Source organism: Rhipicephalus microplus, chromosome 7, assembly GCF_043290135.1.
Source record: "Rhipicephalus microplus isolate Deutch F79 chromosome 7, USDA_Rmic, whole genome shotgun sequence".
In the NCBI taxonomy this organism is placed as follows: domain Eukaryota; kingdom Metazoa; phylum Arthropoda; class Arachnida; order Ixodida; family Ixodidae; genus Rhipicephalus; species Rhipicephalus microplus.
Genome location: NC_134706.1, coordinates 139695345 through 139718554, shown reverse-complemented (window position 1 = coordinate 139718554; position 23210 = coordinate 139695345). Strand labels below are relative to the sequence as shown.

Sequence of the window (23210 nt, the reverse complement as noted above, 5' to 3'; positions counted from 1 at the left end):
CGCGACACTTCGAACGGCACCTGGTGAAGCCCAACAAGCCACAATAACGTTACAATCGTGCGCTGGAAGAGGGCCATTCACCTGTAGCAACCAATTAGCCTTGCTTGAAAATATTGTTTTACTCTCTAATGCGAAAGTCTACCTATGCTCTTAAGTTCGCTCTTGTTAAAGGGACTGACAACTGGCCAGAACGTGCGATTAGATCGTAATAGATATGAAAAGAGCGTGAAATATAGGGACATATTCCGGCATGCTTTTCGCATTCTGACAAGGATTCATAGCGTTAAATCATGTTCAAAATGATCAAAACCATCTTGTTGCGCAGCCTAGCGGCAGAGCCTTGAAACTGGACAGTGGAATATGCAGTGCATCACTATGGTGTACCATAACATCACCTTGCTGAACGTGGTGGCGTAGTGTGATGCTTTCGCGCGTGCGAGTCCTCAAAATTAGAGTGTTTACATCATTACCCGGCCCCGTTCAATTCTATGCTGCTTACGACTTAATAGGAGTAGCACGGTGACAAACGGCGCTGCCGTCGCGGCCGCCAGTGGACGAAGTCGAGCCGTGGCGCATGCGCGCGGTGTGCACGCATGCGCAGTACACCGCTACCCTCTAACACGAACCACCCGCACGCTCACTATTTGGAGCACGTGAGCTAGTGAGTGAGAGTGAGTGAGAACAACTTTATTATGGTCCAGTGCAGACACTGAGGTTGCCACGCGTCACCCGGCTACTCCCACGTGGGGACCGGCTGGTCTAGCCTGACGGCCCTGTCGCGGGCACACTGGACGGCCAGGATTTGGTCCTGAAGTTCTGGGCTGGGCAGAAGCACATCCCACTCGGGTTTGCTATAAGTCGGTACAAGCGACCCGCAATGTGTGCTAACGTAGCGGTCTGTCTGCAAGCGGCGCAGGCAGCATCGGGGAATTCGTGAGGATAAATTGCATTTAGGTACGCTAATAACTGGTACGAATGGGTTTGAGGTAAGCTCAACGAGACGGCCTGTACTATATTGAGCTTTGAATGTGGCATTGCGAATGCCCGCCTTGCAGACAACTTCATATTCGCTGCAGATAGAAAAACAATGGCTAGAAAAGTTTCGCGGCGTTTTCAACTTTACCATTCCGGTATAAGACTCACTGACAGCTCAGATTTCCTTCACGCTAAGAAAAATAGGCCCCATAAAGAATGGTTGTTGGTGCCTTGAAGCAATGTGACTGCGGTCACAATTATGAAAGGACACATATATTATACACGCAATAGATATATGACTTTATATTGACCACGGAAAGACCGTTCTTGCTCAGGCTTCGAAAGGCAGTGCTCGTATGCAACGAGACAAGGCACGAAGCTCATTCGATGTCACACAAGTCTTTAATCTTCCCCACACGATGAGGCGCGAGTCACATTCACGCTGGATGTCCTTTCCTGCTGGTCACACCTGTGGGGTCGCCATCGACGGACTAGCAAATGCTGCGGGTACCGTGACTGTCGGCGTCGTGTTCACCGCCACCAGGACACTGTTGTTCACCTGCGCTTTGGCGAAGTTCAGGAAGATGTCGTCGAGGGTGTTCTCCCCGACCAGGACGTGCTCGAGCTCGAAGTTCTTCCGCAGCTCCCCCAACTTGGTGAACAGCTTGCTCCAAGGAATCCGCTGTGCCAGGTGATAGCTGAGCAGATTCTGGATGACAAGGAGCATATTCAGGCACATCGCGCCTGGCATAATAGGAATATATGAAAATTTCGCAGGCTCTATAGAACGCATCTTAGCTGAAAAAAGACGCTATGCCTGCGCGGAACGTTCCCGCAGTCACAGACAAAGCTGGACGAGTGCCCTCAGCCTCGAGCAAATATTATTGGGTTGCTCGAACCAACCCACCAGGTCATAAATCATTATTGGCCTCGGGGACATGCCGTGGCACCACCTACGTGATGACGTCACTCATAGGATGCCAGGTTGTGTTGTCTGCTAGAACACAGCACTTTCTGCGCTTTTGCTGTGGACATCATGCGTGCTTCCCTTCGTTTTCAAGCTCAGTGCTCCAAGAAGCGGTAAGATCTGATGATACGGGCAGGCAAACTACGAATCGGGGCCCCCGGTCGCACTCTCGTGTCTAATGTGCAATCGTAAAGCCGCGACTCAGTGCAGCCATGGGTGACGATGCAAGTGGTGTCGCAAAAGCAAAGCTGCTGTATTGCACAACTACTATCCTACGTCAAAAAGATCGCAGCGTTGGCCTCTCCGGTGGAGGCCCTCGCGGCCAATGGCTTTTGTGAAGAAGGGAAGCACCCCCTACGCAATCAGTCGTTACTCGGCGCTGAAGCAAGGTAGCGGCCGCTGCGTCATTATTCGGCCTTCTTTGGGGAAGCGTGGTACTCAGTATACACCGATCTCGCTGTCAGACGTTGTGTGCATTTTGTTGGTGCTGTGGCTGAAGACGATGATGAATAACGGCTGAACCTTTTGTAATTTTTTCGCGAGCATTCAACGACCCACTCGTTACGCATTGCGTGACGCCTTATTTTTCATTTACTCATCAAAAACACTACATCACACATGTCCACGAATTTCCCGCCCTGACATGAAGCATGCCGTGGGTCTGTTCGCAGAGACGTTTCAAGCACCGGCATGGTTATGAGATAGGGCCACGCTGAATGCCACGCTTCTGCCACGCTGACTCATTCTTTCCTGGATATTTTTTCCTTATTTCGCGTGATAGTGGTTACGAATGAAATCAATGGAATAAACGGGCGATGAAATATAAAGTCGGGAGCAATATGAGCTGCATGGAACAAAGAAATTGCTTCGAAGTGCGGAGCACTTTAGGGTCCCGGGCTGTCGTTTGCTGTCGAGTGATGTCGTCGTTTCATGTCGTTTGGCGTAAAAGCATGCAAAACCGCCCATAGCATAGCCATGCATTGCAAGGAGGTGAGAAAGGGAAGTGAGGCTGAGGAGGAAAGATGTGAGGGTTAGGAGTATGGGGAGGGGTTGCAGGGAAGGGCATATGCTGTCCTCTTATGTCGCCACTTGTCATTACGCGCGCAAAACAGACTATAGCGTGCCCACACATGAGAACAGAAGCAAGCGCGCTGAAACGAGCGAACGACCATGCGCGTCCTTTCACGCAGTAAGAAACGTGGTCCACTGCGGAAACTATGATTTAGAAAATATTTCAAGGACCACGCGACGCGTGTGCTACGAATCAGCAGAAGTTGAGAATTTTCTGCCAAGGACGTCAAGTTGCCTGCTTGTGCTTATTGCTGGACCCCTCCATTTGGCGCATCTTGCGGCGCGTCCTGTCTTGGGGGTGTACTTGTGCAATGTCTTCAGCAGAATACAGCAAGCCGAATGTTCGGAATGGTGGCCAATAGCGGTGGCAATTTAGCCATGCATGACGGTGCTAGAAATACCCGAGACAAGGTTGACGGTGCCACCGTGAAACGAGCCAAATGTTATGATGATCATTTTGTCTGTTAGCAAGGCATAGTCGCAAACTCGTCGTAACATATAATCTAACGGTTGAAGGAAGCAAGTGTAAGTTTAAGGGCTTGTTTTCTTAGTTAGATACGATATTAGAAGTAACAGGTAGTAATGCCAGGAAAAGTATAGGGTACGTTATTTGTGGTATTCAAAATATTAATGTGAAGAAAGAAAAGCGCACGAAAAGATAACCTGCCGCCGGCGGGGACCAAACCCGCTACCTGCAAATAAAGCGTCCGATACTTCACCAACTAAGCTAGAGAAATGCCCCCCCCCCACGTCAACTTTGTTTGGTATTCATGTTCAATTAAATATAATTGTCGGTGATAGTTAAAAGCTCATATCTACCCCGAAAACTGGACGAGAGAATGACCAGCACTGTAGCGCAGTTAGTACAGCGTCGGACGTGCGATTCGAAAGTCGCCGGCGTAGAGTTTCTCAAAATTAACTAGGGGGCACTCTGGCGCTGCGATCGTTCAGCAACCATGGGAATGATGGGTAGCACACACATTTGCCTAGTCTTCTTACTTGCGGGCGGCGAATCGTACTTGTGGCTTCGTTTGTTGCTGTGTTTCGGTTTTGTTTTGAAAGAAAGACTGAACCCTTTTGAACTTCGTGACCCAATTTGGAAAGGTAATTCGAAAAAAAAAAAATTAGGTGGTGAAGCGCAATCGCTGAACATTTGCTGATTTTTGTTTCGTGAAAAAACAACTTCAAGCCACACGAACACACACGGAGCCAAAAGCAGGCCAGAAGTACGAAGATTAGAAAAAATGTGTGTACTACCCATCATTCCCAAGCTCGCTGAAGCGCCGTGCGTTGCAGCTCCCATAGACACTAGTGCCAGAGTTCCCTCTAGTGCATATTGGGAAACTCTATGGTCGCCGGTTCGGACCCTGCCGGTGGCAGGTTACCTTAACTTTCGTGAAACTTTCGTTCTTAATATTGATATTTATATGATAATTACCACAAATAACGTCTCCTATACTTAACTTGGCAATTTGGCCTGAGTTTACTCACTAATCTTATGGTTGTCATTATGTCTCCTAGATATAGGCATTAGCATACTCGCAATCTCGTCGTTCGCGACGAGTGGTGGCGAGTGGTTGTACCGTATATTAGGCCACGCGAGATGTCATTGAATGCTTCACGGATGTCTTAAGCCGGTAGAGCTCTGGTATGCACGGCAGTGCGCCTTCACGACTTATTCTTTTTCTTGTGGAAGTATCGTCTTGTGTATGCAGATCGGCCTGGTACCAAAACAGCGTGCTTGGAAAGAAGCCTCGAGTTTCTTCCCATGCACCGTGCCAAAGGAAACGCTCTTGCGGAGGAGTGCTTTTTTATGTTAACGTGATTACAAAAGGGAGATGATTTATAAAGTGTGGAGTTCGATAGTGCAATGGTCGTGAAAAATGTGGCGCAAAACTGCAGCAGTAGATTGTTCCGCAGGCAGTTTATGAGGAAACACCAGTCTAAATATGTATGAATACGGCCTCCAGGATATTACGCGAAATCAAGGAGTCAAGCCACAGGATACCTGATGAGCTTCTTTCAGTCGAGCTCCGGCGAAGATGGTCAGCACCGCTTGGTTGAGGCTGTGCGCGTCTGCTGCAGCAGTGCGTTTCAGCAGCAGCTCGAGCCGGTAGCCCTGGCCGTATTTTTCACGAAGGTGCTGGACCGTGCCCAGGCACATCATGCGGCCTCCCACCATGATGGTGAGCCGGTCGCACGAGAATTCGCACTCGTCCATGCTGCGCGTATTCAGAGTTGTGATAGAATTAAAAGACACCGCCATCATCGTCATCGACCTGACTACACCCACTGCAGGACAAGGGACTTTCCTATGTTCTACCAGTCAACTCCCTTTGCTTGCTGCTGCCCCCTATACCCGCAAACTTCCTAATCTCATCTGCCCACGTAACTTTCTGTCTCCTCCTCACCCACTTTCCTTCTCTTGGAATCCAGTCTGTGACCCTTAATGACCAGCGGTTTTCTTGGTTTCTCGCTACGTGCCCATATAGACATCATAAGACATCATAATACATCATACAAACATCAGAAAGACATCATAGTCATCATGAAATTGGCTAACGCTGCCGGAAGAAAGCATCTGCCAATGATTTTCGATCGAGCCTGTTCTGCGTAATATAATATGCATGATATGTCATTGATGACAATACTGAGATTATATGTATTTTATGACATGATGGCTTCCACGTAGTGTTTGTGTGACATGTTTGTTTTCATGAAGCTGTTTGTATGGTGCGTACTTGTATTGCTCTATTTGCAGTTAAAATTATGCGCATGCGCTTTTAATTGAATAATTTGGTTGCTCTATACTAGAATCAAACCATGTACGTGTAAGCCGAATGTGCGTATACGAGTAAGAACATCTGTCAGTCAAATGGCTTTTAATTCTTACTCCTCTTTCTGTAGACTTGTAATGTCAATTTGATTTGGCATAACTAAAGACAGCATAATAACCATAAACTTGGCTTCCGCACGCTGCAAAACGGAGGCCTCTTACTATGATTTCTAATCCAACCTGCATCGTGACATTCCATTAGCTGCCTGCATGTTTTCTCATTTCATCGCATCGCCCGCATCATTTGCTGTCCTCAGTAATGTATCCCGTTTCTCGGCCTCCACTTTGACGTTATGAGAGACGGTTATCTTTCCTTCTCGCGATGTGACCTGCCCAGGCCTATCCCTTCGTCGTCATATATCTACCAGGCCCTTTTAATACATAATCCATGTAATGTGTAGCGTGGGATGGAAAACTCGCAAACGTGGGATGTCGCGGAAACCGACGTTTCAGCACGCGGACTTGTCTTCTTCAAGAATGCAAGTAGTCGCAGCCTTAGAGAGGATAAATTGACTCCAGTCCGCTATTTTTTTTTCAACTTGTCGCGTCAAGCTTCCATCCTCCCCTAACCTTCGGCTGTGTTTTTTTTTGTTGTTATATAGGTATTTTTGTTGTTTAGGCGCCAAATATATTGGAACTTTCGCAAGAGGTTGTGGCTGTGGGATTAGGTTGTGTGGTCGGCCGGGGCTACGTGTCCAGAGTGTTCGTCAAGAAACGCGCATGATTTGGCCAGAAACACGAATGAACGCAGCATGTCTACTCCTGTCCGTTCGGCCCTCAGAAATGAAGACCATTGTCTCTGTTCATCACTCCCTCTTGTCTTATAGGTAGAAGGAAGTCACTTGACGTCATACCAAGGCTGCTGTTTCAGTGCTGGTAACTTCACCTAAAAGCTCTCGATAGCGTCGCTGCCCATATCGCTTTTACCAGGATGTGACGCAATGGATGCTCACTTGTGCGACGTGAGGACAAAAGTTGTGCGCGAGCGCTTCTTGATTCCTGCAATGGCGCGGGAGATCTTGTTGCGAGACACCACGTCCACGCCGGCGTAAGGCTCGTCCAGGAAAACGAACGGCTGCAGCCCCAAGAGCGCAGCGGCGATGGACAACTTCCGTCGGTTGCCTCCGCTGGCAGGAAGAGAGAAGGGCGTCTGATCAAGAGGTCGATACCATTGTCCGGTAAACCGCGGCATTTCCACGCCTCTTTGCGTATGCTAATACTGTACGCGCAAAATATCTCCGTACGATCTTACCGCAGTTGTGCTTCAATCTTATGTATGCTTAATATAGCATAAGTGTACCCATCATCACTGTTTGGTAGCATACCCAGCAATTCGTGACATCGCTTTTAGTTTTGTTTTTCACACCACGTGACGTAAACACCTTCATGCTGTACATCACAATGTACATCACATCTGCAGACTTTTGCTGAGGTTTTACCATGATCAATGTTTACTTTCTCATCGATTTACCGACAGATGATTCTTTTACCCATGTAATGCTGCTTTCCTGCACTATTGATTTGGGAAGCCTCTTCAGGAAAAAAAAAAATCCACCCAGCGTAATCCCACGAAATCGCAAACACAAGGACAGGTTGTTCTACGGTATACCGTACATGCCACTAAAGTGAAATTAGCGAATAACTTAAGGTTGCGCTACAATTAGGTTTTCAAAAATCACCTCATAGATTTTCAATAGATACACAAAATTGTCTCGGGAAAAAATCCAGCAAGCTATTTAAAACCAACGACATTGTATAGCATAAGGACATTGTCAGCATTAAGTGCCTGAAGTGCAACTAACGAAAACTCAGGCATTGCTCAGTAATCATTTTTTAAAAGAACGCTCCCCATAGCGTTACGCCCAGCGCTTCCCCTTGGGGTCGGCTTTGCCGCACTAATATATGTACCAAATTGCTGGACGTGTCTACGTAAACGTTTACGATTGCGTCCGCACGTCAGGGTTTTCACCATGAGAACCTAAAGCTCAAGAACACTCGTTGCAATAACACGATAAACACAGTCTGGTATGCCGATAACAAGATAGCTCTAAAAAATTACGGAGAAAATGAAGACCCATAATATTAGTACAAAACAAAACATTTTCAAGAAAAATGAAACAAATATACTCGTATACTGTTCTATATATACAATCGATACGACTTATCGTAAGGGATGACTCATAATTATTCTAACTTCCACTTCCATCCTCTCAATGACATCTACCGGTCCTATGCGAGCCCCATTGAGTGCCTGCAAAATTCATACCTTTGTCACACCGCGTATTTCTCCACAATTTTCGACAGTAACTCCAAACGCCCGCAACGGTGCCATTATATTAGACCACGGGATATACTTGCATCGCTATGGCGGTTTAGTGGCTAAGGTGACCGAATGCTGACCCTACAAGGTTGCGGGATCGAATCCTGGCAGCGGCGGTCCTATTTAGATAGAGACGAAGTACTATAGATCCGTGCACTTTAATTTAGATGCACATTGAAGAAGAACTCCAGATCACATCTAACACCGTGTCCCAGATGGTCGAGATTTCCGCAGCGCTACACTGCGGCGTCCCTTATAACCATATCGTGGTTTTAAGACGCAATATCCCAACGGTTATTATTATTGCTGATTACCTGCCCACGCGACGGTTCAATTTCTTTTTTTTTTAGTTTTGTCAAGCTTTTCGTGCAAGAAAATCAAATGAGCTCAATTATTTCGCTGTATGTGTTACTTGCTTTGAAACAGTTGATCTGGAAGTGAAATTTGGAGCTGTCGCAACGCTATGGACATTCAGAGGTATTGTGCTAGTTTTCAATTATTTGTGACGTTTCTGGTCAGCTCAGTAAATTTACACCTGCATCAAGTATTTATACAAGCAACATGGATAAACCCGATTTCCTTATTTTAGAAAGCCACTTCAATTCAGCCTTTCAAATTAGCCGAACAACATACTGTTCTATGTTCCCGATCTCTGCGGTAGAGCTCATTCGAAACGTAAACAAGACCAACAAGAAATACGCTATAGTTACGAATTAGTTATTCAACATAAAGTTTGTGCATGAGAAACTTAATTGGCTACAATTGACACCTAAACACAAGTGGAAGAATCTTGAGCTCTAGCCCCGCCGCGGTGGTCTAGTGGCTACGGTACTCGGCTGCTGACCCGCACGTCGCGGGATCAAATCTCGGCTGTGGCGGCTGCATTTCTGATGGAGGCGGAAATGTTGTGGGCCCGTGTGCTCAGATTTGGGTGCAGAACACCAGGTTGTCGAAATTTCCGGAGCCCTCCACTACGGCGTCTCTCATAATCATAGGGTGGTTTTAGGACGTTAAACCCCACAAATCAAGCTCTGCGGGTTCGAGTAATTTCTTTGTGCGCCAACCTGTACACTCCGCACTCTTTTGACGCGTGCTCTGTGAGGTCGACGACGGCTAAAACGCCGTCCACCATAGGCTGCAGTTCCATTTCAGGGATTCCTCGCAGCCGACCGACCAGGCACAGGTACTCGAATGCGTTGAGCCGGTCCAGCAAGCCCCCCAGTTGGAAGCAGTAGCTTATCTGGGACTGCCACTGCGGGTCACGTGTAAAGAACAGGTAGGCAAAACTTATGCACTTTATGCATGGTAGCACTCACTACGTGTTACCTTTGGTTCGAATACAATACCGGCTAATGTTGCCGTCGTAAAAAAAAACACTCTTCAATATCTCACACATGAGTGATTTATGAAGCGTATTTGACGCCACTGGTATTCTAGAAACATATCGACGCGGACAGCAATTCGAGATGACTGAAATCTGAACGCTGACTTTGAAGTATAAATTTTTTTGTTTCATGGTTGTTTTGACGCATGGTCCGCGTGCTTTATTCACATGTACATGCAGCAGACGTGGCAGATACTCGGAAGAGGCCACTCACCCTGCGGGCGTTTCGGCTGAGTGTGGCCACCGCGGTGCTCGCGTCGCCGCAGGAGACTCCGATGAGCGCCGCTAGCATCTGGAACGTGGTCGTCTTGCCGGCTCCGTTGACGCCGAGGAGGCCGAAGCACTCGGACGGCCGAAGCGCCAAGTGGATGCCTCGGACGGCGTGCAACGTGCCGAAACGTTTGTGCAGGTTCCACACGAGAAGCGAGTGGGCCGAAAAATCTCCTTCTTGTCTCAGGGTGGCCACCTTCTTCTGCTCCTGTTCGACGTCTTCGTCACCGCTGGTCGACTCGTCGGCCACAAAGTAGTCACCCCTCCTCGCGTAGCCCGACGTCAGGAAGACCATAATGGCCAGGTAGAGAATACCCTCCGCCAGCAGGGCCACTAACTCCCAGCCTATTCCTTGGGGGGTAAATGAGAATATACCAACGCTGCAGTCGGCTCCGATGCCTGCAAACATAAAAGACACGTTGTTATTAGTGGCGCTGCAGACAAGCTCGAACAACACTGACACAAGTGCTAATTCGATCGGTATTTACACGTAGGACTACCAAAAGCATACTAACACTACGTTTCCTGGCTCAAGATGGTGCAGTTCAGCCAACAGAATTCCACATTGCATCAGAGCTGGCGTACTTCGAAAGAGTGGTAAGCTTGGCCTGTTGGTATAGATGCATAATAATGAACACTGCAAAAAAAGAAGAGGAAAAAAAAAAACGGGAGGAGCTACACAGTATAAGCGCTTCTTTAAATTTTTGTCCTTCATTTACTTCGTGTTGTTGATTACTGTGGTAACATATTTTTTGTTTTTGTTTTCTGCACCCCTTTATGCACCGGGTCCTCATACATCAGGCGCAACGCAGTGAAAGTCATGTACGGAGTTTGGTCAGCAAAATCTGTTAGTCCGCGTGTTTCGCAGCTTCGCTCTTAGCTTTCGTAGCTATTTATTTTATTTGTTTATTTAATACATACTGCGCACACAAGATCCACGCAGGGTAGGCAAAACACATTCAAAAAGTAAAACAATGTTGTTAGTTGAACTATACAGTCTTTATCATACAATTGAAAAAAAATTGCCCGCAGCTTCCCTCGGGGGAACACTGAGGAGGATGCGGAGCATATAATTGGTTAACGGGGTGTTAAAGTGCGACTTACTTGGGTCGATGGCTAAATTGGTTAACGTGGTTGTGAAATGGGGTGTTAAATTGCGACTTACTTGGGTCGATGGCTAAATTGGTTAACGTGGTTGTAGGAGGGGGTGTTAAATGAGTGAACACGTACACACGTATGCGAAAGGACGGCGCTGGTCGAAGGGACGTCGATCATTGTGTTTGTGGATTCGTTGGAATTCATTTCACCGCGACCTTGGACGTCGACGCGCCGTACAAACCAACCGACGAGCGGCAACTGAGCGAGCGAGCGCCGACCTTGAGTATATATACAGCGCGACGGCGCATGCACTGTCAGCTGTTGAATGTTCTCGAAGGAGAAGCGCGCGCGCGGCACAGATGGCGACGGCGCGACGGCGCATGCGCTGTCAGCTGTCGAATGTTCTCGAAGGAAAAGCGCGCGCGGCACAGATGGTGGGCGACGGCGCGACGGCGCATGCGCGCGCGTCAGCTGTCGAATGTTCGAGAAGCGGTGCGGACGGCGCGGACGGCGCGGACGGCGCACTACAAGGCGAGTGTATAAGATGCTTCCGCATCTAAAAAACGCATTTTAATAACCCACATTATGCAATACAACCGTGCAAAACAAGTGATACAGCGTGTTAGTTGTTCCAATTATTGGTTGTTCGCGGGAAAAAATATTTGAATCAGTCAGTTCAGGTGAAATAGGGGGTTAGAGCATTCGGGTGGTGTTGGCGAGTAGGCCGCGTCAGTAGTGGACTCGTCAGTAAACGCTGGTGCGAGCCGAGCACGAGCCTACGCGTGAGGCGTCGCGACAGGCTCCAAGAGTAACACAAAGAAATGAAAACAAATAAACGCTAAGAGCTCAAGAACTATACCCATTGAAAGCCTTACAACAGGGTTTGCTTACTTTTAACACACAAGGCATCGTTTGTTACTCAGCCTCAAAATACACACAAAAAAGTAAAATTATTGTTGGTAAATTCATTAAACTAATTGTTCGTGCGAACGCATCTACTGCAAAATAGTATCCGTAGCCTCCACCGCACCTGATGTATGAAGCGGATTATGTCTAAATTATTATAAACGGTATGGACTAACGTCTGTAGTCTCGAGAGTCAGGACAGACAAATTGAATGACATTTCCTTTTACAGGCAAATAAATGATTACTTTGTCAGTGCTTTCATGAATGTTTTGAACTACTTCGGGACTTCAAGAACCTAAAGACTATGTTACTTTCGGTACATACTTGATTATTTTATAATTCGACCATGAAGCTTATAATTTATGCTCGTCTGCTTAACAACATTCGCTGGGCACCTCCGATATCCTTCAGATCTGTGTGCTTTTTATGTTTCCATAAATGCCCAGAGCATTCCACTGCTGGGCTGTTGAGACGCAGAGTCACGTCCGCTTGATCAACAAGTCTAGGCTGCGTCAAGATAGGACTAGGAAAGTGCACCCTTTTTGGGACGAAGCACTGTGTCTCTTCTGCAGAAAATCGTAGCGCCGACTGTGTCTCGTGAGGTCGATGAAGTTCAAGAATCAAGAAAGAAAAGAAGGGTGTCGCTGCTGAGCGCTTGTTATTCTTGCTCGTTCTGTTAGATCCAGCTGACGGCGCACCATCAGTCAACCGAAGTCGCCAGTTGAGCTGAAGGACTTCAGAGATGATGTTTCATTGCAATCGGTGTCGCAGCCGTCGCAGTGACCCTATGTGACAGTACGGACCAAGAAGGCAAGCAAGGGGACGCTCGATGAGGTCTCGCCACGTTGGCTTCGTGGTAGTGGCGAGTAGTTCAAGGGCGTACAATTCTAGCAGTCCGTACATAAACCAAGACACCTGAAAAGGTAAATTTCGCAAATACAGTAATCTCGTCGTTTCTGAAAACAAGCAAAACTGAGCTAATGTTCGACAAACATGGTTTAACCATGCACGTTACACTAAAGAAATAAAATGTTTCGGTTTATTGTTTGTGCTCGAAATTAAAGATTATGAACAATAATGAAAAGTATTCGTCCGGCGAGGGGTCCAATGAGCTCATCAAGTGTTTAATTTAGATCAGTATTGCCCCCTTCCGACGTCCAAACACTATGGGAGTGGCGCCGCTCTGCCGGCGAGGTCAGGTGCCGCTCCCATAGTGTTTGGGAGTGTGACCTGTGCCTGTGATCAAGCACGGAAAACAGCATGGTTTTATTAGGCTTGACGTGGTCGGAGACGGTCTGCTTTCGGAAAGGTCAGTGGGTTCGATTCCGCGGCCCACTGCCATGGACTCCTTCGTTTAGTAGAACGTCGACGAAGCCGCATTCACGGTACATTCTGTGTCTTATGTTCCCTGTGTGTTCAAATGGCATGGCAGTGAATTTTTTGGCGTCTTAATTCAGTTATATTTTAGACTTGGCCGGCGAGCTTGCCATCGGATATACATAAAAGCTCTCGATAAATGTCAGCGTTGTCTTCATTTGTTCCGAGGTCTATGCTGTTCCGAGACCCTGCACCCACGCTCAACGTGGGGTTCTCGAAATTTCGGACGGTAACCTTAGCATAGCTCTCTTCTGTTTGTGTTATAGTACATCAGGCTGTCGAGTTTTTTTTTTTTCGAGCGTACGCAACAGAAGCGATGGCGTCCGCGCGGCTGGCCATCTTCAGGACATCGTCCTGAAGATGGCCAGCCGCGCGGACGCCATCATGGCAAGTAATGCGGGCAAGACATCTCAAACAACGGAGATGTCGTGTAACCTGCGTATCTGCCTTCAAACCGAGGCCCCCAGGGGTCCTGCTCGCAGCTCTCGCTCAGAAGCCGTACGGGCGCGGGTGCGAGCGACGTTTTCCCGTACCGACACGCGATGACATTCGTCTTTCGCGCCGACTACCTATATGACGCATTTATGGAGCTTAGGCCTGGGGTCTCAATCTCGAGCCTGCAGACAAGCGGTGTGAACCAATGGTAGTGTCGCGGTGCGCGGACATCGGTTAGACATATTTCAGCCACATGTAACATCTTTCTATTGTCAGCTGGTGTAACTTTTTGCTTATTAGGTTTATTTGTTGGTGCATGTGTTTATTTAAGATTGGGGGATGGAGGATTTACGTGGCATTGTCGGCGAGATTGTACGGGGGTACAAAGAACAGCAGGGTCTTTTGGGTTTCGACGATGGTTGCGGTGGTGGTTCGAAGAAAGAGGCACTCATTGCTGTAGGACAATGGGTAGCACGGTGCAGTGCCTTGACGATGGGCGGGAAGGGGGGGGGGGCAGAAAAAAATGTAGGAGGATAAAAAAGTGGGAGCACTCAGCACCCAGCAGGCACGACAAGAAAAACGTAGAACAGGGAGAAAAGATAGGGAGTCGGTCTGAGGAGAAAGAGGATGGGGCACCGATTGGCGAGGGCTACACGGGACCAGGAGATGGTGGACGGCGAGCTGATCGGCGAAGGCAATGGTCGGCTCTCGGGAAGGTCCATGCGAGAAATTCTGCCGCACGTTCCCGCGGACTTCTTGGTGAGTACTGAGTAGAATGTCGGCGACGCCACAATCATGGTAATTGTGTGTGATACATTCTCTGTGCGCCTTACTGGCACCATATTGGGTTAGTTGGTATGTTACATCAGTCACTTATTAGATTCGGCAGGTGAACTTCCCATTAAGAGGTGTTAATAAACGTCCACGAGTACGTTATAGAACAGCGTGTGCTGTGTCCGTTTGTTCCGAGGTTGAGGCTCTTTCGAGACCTCACAACACCTCAGAAAAGAGCCCTAGAGCATTCCTTGCAATACCCTCTAAACGGCCGAGAGTTCCACAGAAAACACACATTTCTTACAAATAAATGAGTTCAACCCAAAAATTCACAGAGGTGTCGGCATTATTTTTACTATGCCTCTGTAACATATTGAACCACCCTTTTCATTCATATAGCAATTTATCCAAGACCGAAGTAAGCTGTTTTAATATGAGGAGAAGAGAAATCGGCATGCGGCCTTGAAAGAAACACCCTGTAGTGCCATAGAATACGTCGCACTGAAGACGTACGAGTTCTGTTATTGCTGCCGTCACATGCGTCTTCCATTGACGCTAATAAATTCTACATGACGATGAGTGGCAAAAAACAGGTGACATTATTTGTGGTTTCCTAACTGTACTATTAATGGTGATTAAAGGGATACATGGTGGAGCGGACGAAAAATCCGATTTGCCATCGGTTGGACAAGAACATACCGCCTTCAAATAGCGCGTGTCATGCTCTACCATTTCAGCTACAACGTAAGGTGGTCTCCCGTCCACTTTTTTTTCTAGGGAGTTTACGCATGCTTAATACCAGAGGGCGCTAGTCAGCGCCACTGGGTTTGGTTCAGACTGTCATGGTGAATGGACGTGTTTTTTGAGCGCCCCCGATCGACTGTTTTGAGTTGTTTTGCATGTTTTAAGCTTTTTTTATAATTAAAAGGCAGCAGTTAAAATCCCTGTAGCACTTATTTTATTGTACGGCTTTTTCGAGGGTCAGTCACCAGGTATTTATTAGTTTGTGCTTGTGTGTGTGTGTTTGGTTTTTGTCTTTTTGTTGTTGTTTTTTTCTTTTCCCACCCCGTGGGGGAGGTGCACGTGCATTGAACACGCAAGTTTTTGTAGGAGAGCTTAGACTTTCTCTTTTTCGTAGGGCAGGGATCGAGTTTTGTAATTATCGAGTGAGACAAGTCATAGGTACCATTGGTGTCAGAAAGACATGGTTAAAAAGACTGTAAATTGTTCAGGATGTGGGGTGGCTTTGAAAGTGGACCCAAGTGTAGAAGCGGAGGGAGAAGAGGCTGACGCGAAGTGTAGGCGATGTGAGGTCGAGGAAAAAATGGAGAAAATGATGGTTGCCCAGAGTGACCTGCTGATGAGAATCACCGAACTCGAGATTGCGTTGGCGACAGAGCAAGAGAAAACGAGGGCTATGGGAGAAAGGCTGAAGTCCGCCGAGGAAGCACAAGCCAAGAGGAACAGAGGAGCGACCTACGGAGAGAACAGTAGGGAACCGGAAACCAGAACGGCGAAAAAAAAGAGCAAGCAAGTTCGGAAAAAACAGGTTCAGCCGGTTCAATTGTCGCAAGGCCCAGCTTCAGCGAAGTAGTGGTGGGGCTGGGAGGGGACAATGCAGCTGGCGTCACAGGTGCGAGAAACCCCCAGGTGCAGGACGCTCCAGCTGAAAAGTCACATCATGTGATATACGCCGGGGACTCGAATTTAAATTGATGCCCAGAAGCCATCAAATAGAAGGTAAAAGGTGACAAGAGGGTTGCAGTAGGGGCGTTCCCAGGACGCAAGCTGGAAGCAGTCATGAGGCAAGCGAGCACTAAACTCAAAACTACAGCTGATAGACGAAACCTCGTGATAATTTCAGGTGGTTTAAACGATGTCTTAAATGAAGATACAGCAGGACTAGCAACCACATTGGCGAAATGCGTTGATGACATGAGTGCCACTTCTCCTCAGGTACAGGTAGTGATATGCACGATACCGAAGGTACCGGTGCGTGATAGCAACCTGAAAAGAGCTGTTGTCAACGCAAACCAAGAGATATCGCAGATGAGTCGAGAAAAAGGCTTTGAGGTGGTGGAAATAAACAGAGAGGTGCATAGGTGGGGTGGTTTTCAACGAGACAGAATTCACTTCGATGGGCGGCTAGGTCATGAGGTGGGTTGGCGACTTGCAGGACGCGCAGTAGATTTTTTGGGGGGCAAGCGGGCTCTTCGAGGTGCAGGATAGCTAGTAACGAGGAACACAACCAGGGAGACTCTATGACAGGTGGTATTGACAGATACGATTTTAAAGTGGCACCAGTAACTAAGATAGGTAGAGTCCGGGGCAGAAATAGACATAGCCACGAGCGCCGAGCCTATTCAGACATAGCGTATATTAACATGCAGGGTGGTAGGAACAGTCTGAATTGGGAAGAGATTGAAGAACAGCTAAGGGAGGGGAGGCCGATGGTATACGGTTTCGTAGAAACACATCTCAGGGACATAGAACAACCTCCTAACAATGCAGACTACGCGTGGGAATATTGTAATAGAACGGAAGGCAGCAGAAAGGGGGTGGTATTGGGGCATTCATTCATAAAAGTACAGACTGGAAAAGGGTCAAGCAGGAGTGCAAGGAACATTTATGGCTGAAAGGGAAAGTGGCAGGACAAATGACACTCCTTGGTTTCGTGTACTTGTGGAAGGGAGCAAAGGCCAGAGAGGAAAACCTGGCAATGGTGGAGTGTATATCAAATGACATTCAGGAGTTAGGAGGAGAGTGCGAGATAATTATACTAGAAGATATGAATGCGCACATAGAAGATAGAGATGGGTATGCTGACCCGACAGGCAAAATGATCATGGATATGTGTGAAAGGTTTGATTTGATCATTTGCAACAGTACCGAGAAACGTTAAGGGCAAATAACATGGGAGGTAGGAAGGCTGCAGTCGACGATAGATTACGCACTGATGTCACATAGGATGTATGATAAGCTCAAGGGAATGCACATAGATGAAGGTGGCTCCGGAAGTCTGGGTAGTGATCACAAACGTATCAAACTAAGTTTTGGAAGAGCAGTGGAAGTGGGAAGGAGACAAGATGAGCAAGTACAGGAATTTTTTATTATGAAAGGCAAATTGAAATAGCCACTAAATAAATTGAGAAAGTAATCACTGAGGGTAATAAAACAGTGTGGACATACGCGAATAAAATTAGACTGTTTGAGCTAGAGCTTGCTAAGGCACGCGACAAGTCACCCCGGAAAAGAAGACACAAAACCAAAAGTTGGTGGGATGAGGAAGTTAAAAGAGCCATAGCAAAACGTCAGGAAGCCTCTAGGGAACACAGACATGCTAAGCAGTGGGGTGAACAGACATATGATGCTGAAAGAAAATGGGGAATATTTCTAAGCTGTAGAAGGGAAGCATCCCTTCTGATCAATGAAAAGATTAGAAGAAAGGGGGCTCAGTGGCTGGCCGAAGTACATAAAAAGAATAGAAAGGCAGCTGCAAAATTTTGGAACCATTTAAACTCCCTAAGAAATGAGACAAGCCTAGAGCAGAGGTATATAACTACAGCTTAAGGTGCTAGGCTAGAAGGGGACGAAGCTATTGAATATATAAGAACAAGGGTGACAGAAAAATTTCAACAGAGAACTGCCTTATGCACCACAATAGACAAGGATGGATCAAGTGACGCAATTGCTCCATTTTCCTAACGAGAGTGGGAAAGGGCTCAGAAGAGGGTTCCTAGTAGTACATCAACAGGCCCAGATGGCATTCCAATTATGCTGATAAAGACTTTGAGTCCGAAGTCTAAGCAGACTTTGAGAGAGGCAGTGAGTAAAACAATAATCGATGGTGAAGTCCCCGATGGATGGAAACTAAGCAGTATTAGCATGATCTATAAAGGAAAGGGGGACAAAGCTGACATAAAGAACTACCGTCCTATAAAAGTGACATCAGTGGTCTACAGGCTGGCGATGCAGATTATAAAGAAAAGACTGCAGGCATTGATAGAGGATGAGGGGGTGCTGGGGGAACTGCATAATGGGTTTCGGAAACACAGGAGGTTGGAAGACAATCTGTTCTCACTGATGCAGTGCATCGAAATAGCAGAAAAGGAACAAAGGCGCTGTGGCTAGCACTTTTGGATATCAAGGGAGCGTACGATAGCATGGTTCAAGAGGACTTGTGGGGAATACTAGACAGACTAGGTGTGAAAGAGGGAGTCACTAATCTTTTAAAGGATATCTATAAAGGTAACAAGGCAGTTATAAAGTGGGAAAAACAGGTATCCAAGCATGCAGAGGTAGAACGGGGGCTTTGGCAGGGGTGTCCTCTGTCACCCTTGTTATTCATTATATACCTACAAGGATTAAAGGCCAAATTAGAGGGAAGTGGATTGGGCTTCAACCTCTCTTTCGTCAAACAAGGAAAATTCATTGAACAGCACTACCAGCACTGATGTACGCAGATGATATAGTGCTAATGTCCGAAAACAAGACAGATTTGCAGAGACTGATAGACATCTGCGGTAATGAGGGAGATAGGTTAGATTTCAGATTCAGTAAGTAAAAATTAGCAGTCATAATTTTTAATTACAATGAAGGTAGCGAGCTTAGAATACAGGAGGTCACGCTAGAGATAACAGATAAATACAAATATCTGGGCGTATGGATAAAAAATGGGACCGAGTAACTAAGGGAACACGAAACATACGTGACGACGAAAGGTAACAGGAATGCAGCGGTGATGAAAAATAGGGCACTGTGGAATTACAATAGGTATGATGCTGTGAGAGGAATATGGAAAGGGGTCATGGTTCCGGGTTTGACGTTCGGCAACGCAATCTTGTGCATGAGATCAGAAGTTCAAGCAAGTTGAGAAATTAAGCAACGTGGAATTGGTAGGCTTGCTTTAGGAGCTCACGGGAATACATCAAATCAGGGAGTACAAGGTGATATGGGATGGACATCATTTGAGGGCAGGGAAGCTAGCAGCAAGATAAAATTTGAGAAGCGATTGAGAGAAATGGGGGAGGAGCGTTGGGCTAGGAAGGTTTTCAGCTACTTGTACATGAAGAATGTCCATACAAAATGGAGGAAGCGAACCAGGAAATTGACTGGTAAATACTTAGAAAGCAGCAGGTGGCCAAAATAAAAAGAGCTATCGATTAAGAAGAAGGTGAAGGAAGCTGAGACCGATATGTGGAGAATTGGCATGATTAAGAAGTATGCACTAGAGATCTATTGAATCTTTTAGCATGAAATTGTCAAGGAAAGGATCTATGATAATACTCTGGATATTTCTCTATTGTTTGAGGCCAGGACGGGAGTGTTGCGAACCACGACATATCGGGCCAAATACGAAGGGGTAGACACGGTATGCTGTGCGTGTGGAGAAAAGAAAGAGGAAACTGCCGAACACTTGATAATGTTCTGTAATGGGCTTCACCCTATAGTTCAGGATGATAGCGCAGAGTTTTCCAAAGCACTAGGGTTTAGGGACAGGGAGGGCAAAATAGACTTTAAGCGGGTAGAATTAACAAGAAGGAGTTTATCTGATTGGTGGCTAAAGTCAAGGCACGAGTGAAAATGAAACCCTTCACTGCAAAGTAAGAGTCCTCAACCTCACTATTTAAAGGGGAAAAAATAAATCTAGTTTTTGGTTCACTAAGTATTATGGCTTGGTGACATTAGCCACCACCAGATCTTAAGGGTACAGCCATATCAATCAATCCATCCATTCATCCGCAAAGCCTGGCTAGGACTGGTGCTGTAACAATACAGTTAACTGGACCAAGACCGCGGTCATTTACCAAATCGCTCTTTTCAGTGTAACATAGCAATATAGGGTCGATTGTCACTATACGAATATGAAATGCGAACTGTATAAAAGGGTATTTCTTTGCGAAATGACCGCAAGAAGCTGCAGCTACAACGCCCGCCCACCACCGGCGCCGCCATTTTGCCATGGTGGGTGTGACGTCAATAGTTTCGTAGAATAGAGCCGCCATCTTCTACCCAAGGTTCAACCGCTTCAAATTTATTACATTTCAATGCTAAGCTTAAAAAAGCTGAAATAGCTCAATTGTACGCGCAGCTGACCACGAAGGAAAATCGTCGGCCGGGATGAGACGCTCGCAAAGCAAGCGGCTTGTTATGTCACAGCTCCCGAGGTGTGCCAGTGTTGTCAGACTCTCAGGCTGCTCAGGTGTTTATTAAAATATATAACAATAAATGAAGTGCTCGGCCAAATGTGCCGAAGTTTCTCCAGCTTGTTTCTGATCAAGCAAGGGTTAACCGACATAACGCATACAATGAGAGAAAATTGCGTGTCTTGGCCCCTTTAAGAAACGCAAATGTTGTCCCTTTTCACTGGCTTAATTTTATGAAGGTCTCATTAGTTTGTCATAACAATGAGACATATGAGCGCGTTGATGTAGAGACTGAAATAAATACCGCACCGAGTGCACGGAATTCGGTGAATTCCGGTAGCTTGCATTGTACGGCTTTAATATCCTCGTTCCATATTTTCACGAGCATGGACAGCAGCGCGAATGGATGGACGATCAGCGACGCGTAGGTCACGACATCCGATTCGAGCCACGCCCAAAGCAGGTTGCTACCCATGGCCGTCACTGCACCTGCAAGCCACAGCAGGTAGCAAAGATTTACGTATAGATACTCATGAAAAAAAAAAGTTGCAGAGAAACTATTGAAGAAAATAACGTTAGCAGGAACGACAACTTGACGACATCACCTGTCAGACACTACACGGCATAGTTTAATGAGTATCCGCTGCGATGACTCAACAGCCGCGGCATCGCACTGCCATGAAACAAGTCGCGGGTGCGATTCCCAGCCCCGGCAGCCGTCTTTCGTTGATGGTGAAATTACGTGTGTGTTCATAATGGTAAACATACAAAAAAACTAATCACGAATTCCACAGTATGGCGCATATGATGGTGCGAGCTATAAGATACTTTGATTTATAAAATACTCAATTTACATATCAAGTAATCAATCAATCGCTCAATTAATCAATAAATAAATCAAGCAATCAATTTCAAATCAGTTTTTATAACAAATAAAGGAGGGAAATGCTTCGACAAGAACAAAAAGCTATACAACAAATTAGCCTGGCAAGCTTCTCGCTTCAAGCTGCCCCACTCATGTATTGGCAAGGTGGCAAAGAGGAAAGGAGCGAGCAAATCATGCGAATAAACGTTCAACATAATGCGTATATACGAGTGAACAAGGCATATGAAGGTACACATGTCCACGTGTGGCGGATCCAGAGGGGGGAGGGTAAGTGTGATCTCTCCCTCCCCCCCCCCAAAGACCTGACGGCATCCGCTCCTTCTCTCTTTAGTGCTTGCCGTCCACCTGCTCTCACTAATCAGGACAAATGAGTGCGTCCACTTTGACCACATTTTACAGTATTTATGCTATGACAGAGTTTTTGTGCTCGTAAAAACAAAAAAGTAATGCCCACGCCCCCCTCTCCGGTGTTACTTCAAGCGAACCCCCCCCCCCCCCCCCCGAGGATGAATGGCTGGATCCGCCCCTTATGCCCACAAAAGGGACACTGCTTTTATTAACAAGTTCATTGGCCAAACAACGCAGGAGCTTCTCTGGTTTCTGCATATATATAGTTGCTGCCTGTCAGTGCTGCCTACTAAGTTCACTGTAAAGGGCCCAATCCTTTATCGCGCGCGTGCACAAAACTAAGCCGCTATAAGCATTTTTGCATCCTCTGCAATTACGAAAATGTTGGCCCGCTTAGAAAATTTCACATCCACCTCATGTCAACAATATTTCACGAGAATTTCGATGATGCATATCGGCAGAGTTTGCGATCTGTATGTAATTGGCGTCGATGCTTACCTCCAATGTACAGCACTAGGAAGACCTGAACGACCGCAGAACCGGAGGACTGTGCTCTTTCTGCCATCAGATAGCCGAAAGAAGTGGCTGGCAGCCCGAAAGATACAAGCGCGAGCAAAATGAGGCCTGGAGGAAACGACATGCAAGATGTATGAATGTCGCAATAGCGATGTAACACTAATCAGCATAATCGTTATCTAGTCTCGTGCGTTATCAGGGCCCAAAAGTTGAGTCTGAATAATGTCACACATTTGACAGAGCGAGTTCTAGTAAAACTAATTAACATGTATATGGAAATCACGTGTGGACTTTATATTGTCGATTGTTTCATTTGAGAGAAATTCCTTCGTGCCCACGTATGCTAAAGATATTTCGGAGGTGTTATCGCTTTGCAGATTTACGCAGCGCACAAGAGAGCCCTGAATAGTAGTGCACCAGAGACAAGTCCGCTAGGGTTTGCAAGCGCGGTTGCAGCGCTGGGCTGCTTACTCGAAAGAAGCTACAGTTCGATCCCAGCCGCAGAGGGTGTTTTTCGACGGAGCCGAAACGCTAGTGGTATATTGGCTGAAAAAACATTTTTAGCCACTATACTAGAGACCCCTATAGTAGCCAGTAGCCAGTAGTGTAGCGAGGAGTTTTAATTATACTTTACGTGCATTGGCGCGTGCTTTTGTATGCGCGCGTGGATAACATGCGACATAGCAAACTTTCGGGGGGTGCAATCCAACTATAGTCTTCGCTTCGCCAGTGCTATAAAGGACCTTGTGCACCGCGATTTCAGTGGACATTAAGAAGGTTGAAATCATCTGGAGCTCTCCAAAATGCCGCGTCTCACCATGTATCGTATGAGTCGCTCTGTGACACAAATTTAGGTTGTAACAGACTATAGGTTTTTGTAGGTTGTAACAGACTTAGGCT

The 23210-nt window shown here is 46.7% G+C and overlaps 1 protein-coding gene across 1 annotated transcript in view; it reads right to left on the bottom strand.

Annotated features, from left to right (window-relative positions):
• Positions 1-1396: 1396 nt before the first annotated feature.
• Positions 1397-23210, bottom strand: part of LOC142767886 (phospholipid-transporting ATPase ABCA3-like) — a 51142-nt gene continuing 29328 nt past the window's right edge. Inside the window, exons 10-16 of the mRNA XM_075870130.1 lie at positions 22293-22418; positions 20870-21049; positions 9732-10222; positions 9234-9463; positions 6803-6976; positions 5022-5235; positions 1397-1684 (exon numbers count right to left, since the gene is read on the bottom strand). Of these exons, the coding sequence (XP_075726245.1) occupies positions 1439-1684; positions 5022-5235; positions 6803-6976; positions 9234-9463; positions 9732-10222; positions 20870-21049; positions 22293-22418 (1661 nt within the window). The 3' untranslated portion in view covers positions 1397-1438. The remainder of the gene's footprint in view (positions 1685-5021; positions 5236-6802; positions 6977-9233; positions 9464-9731; positions 10223-20869; positions 21050-22292; positions 22419-23210) is intronic.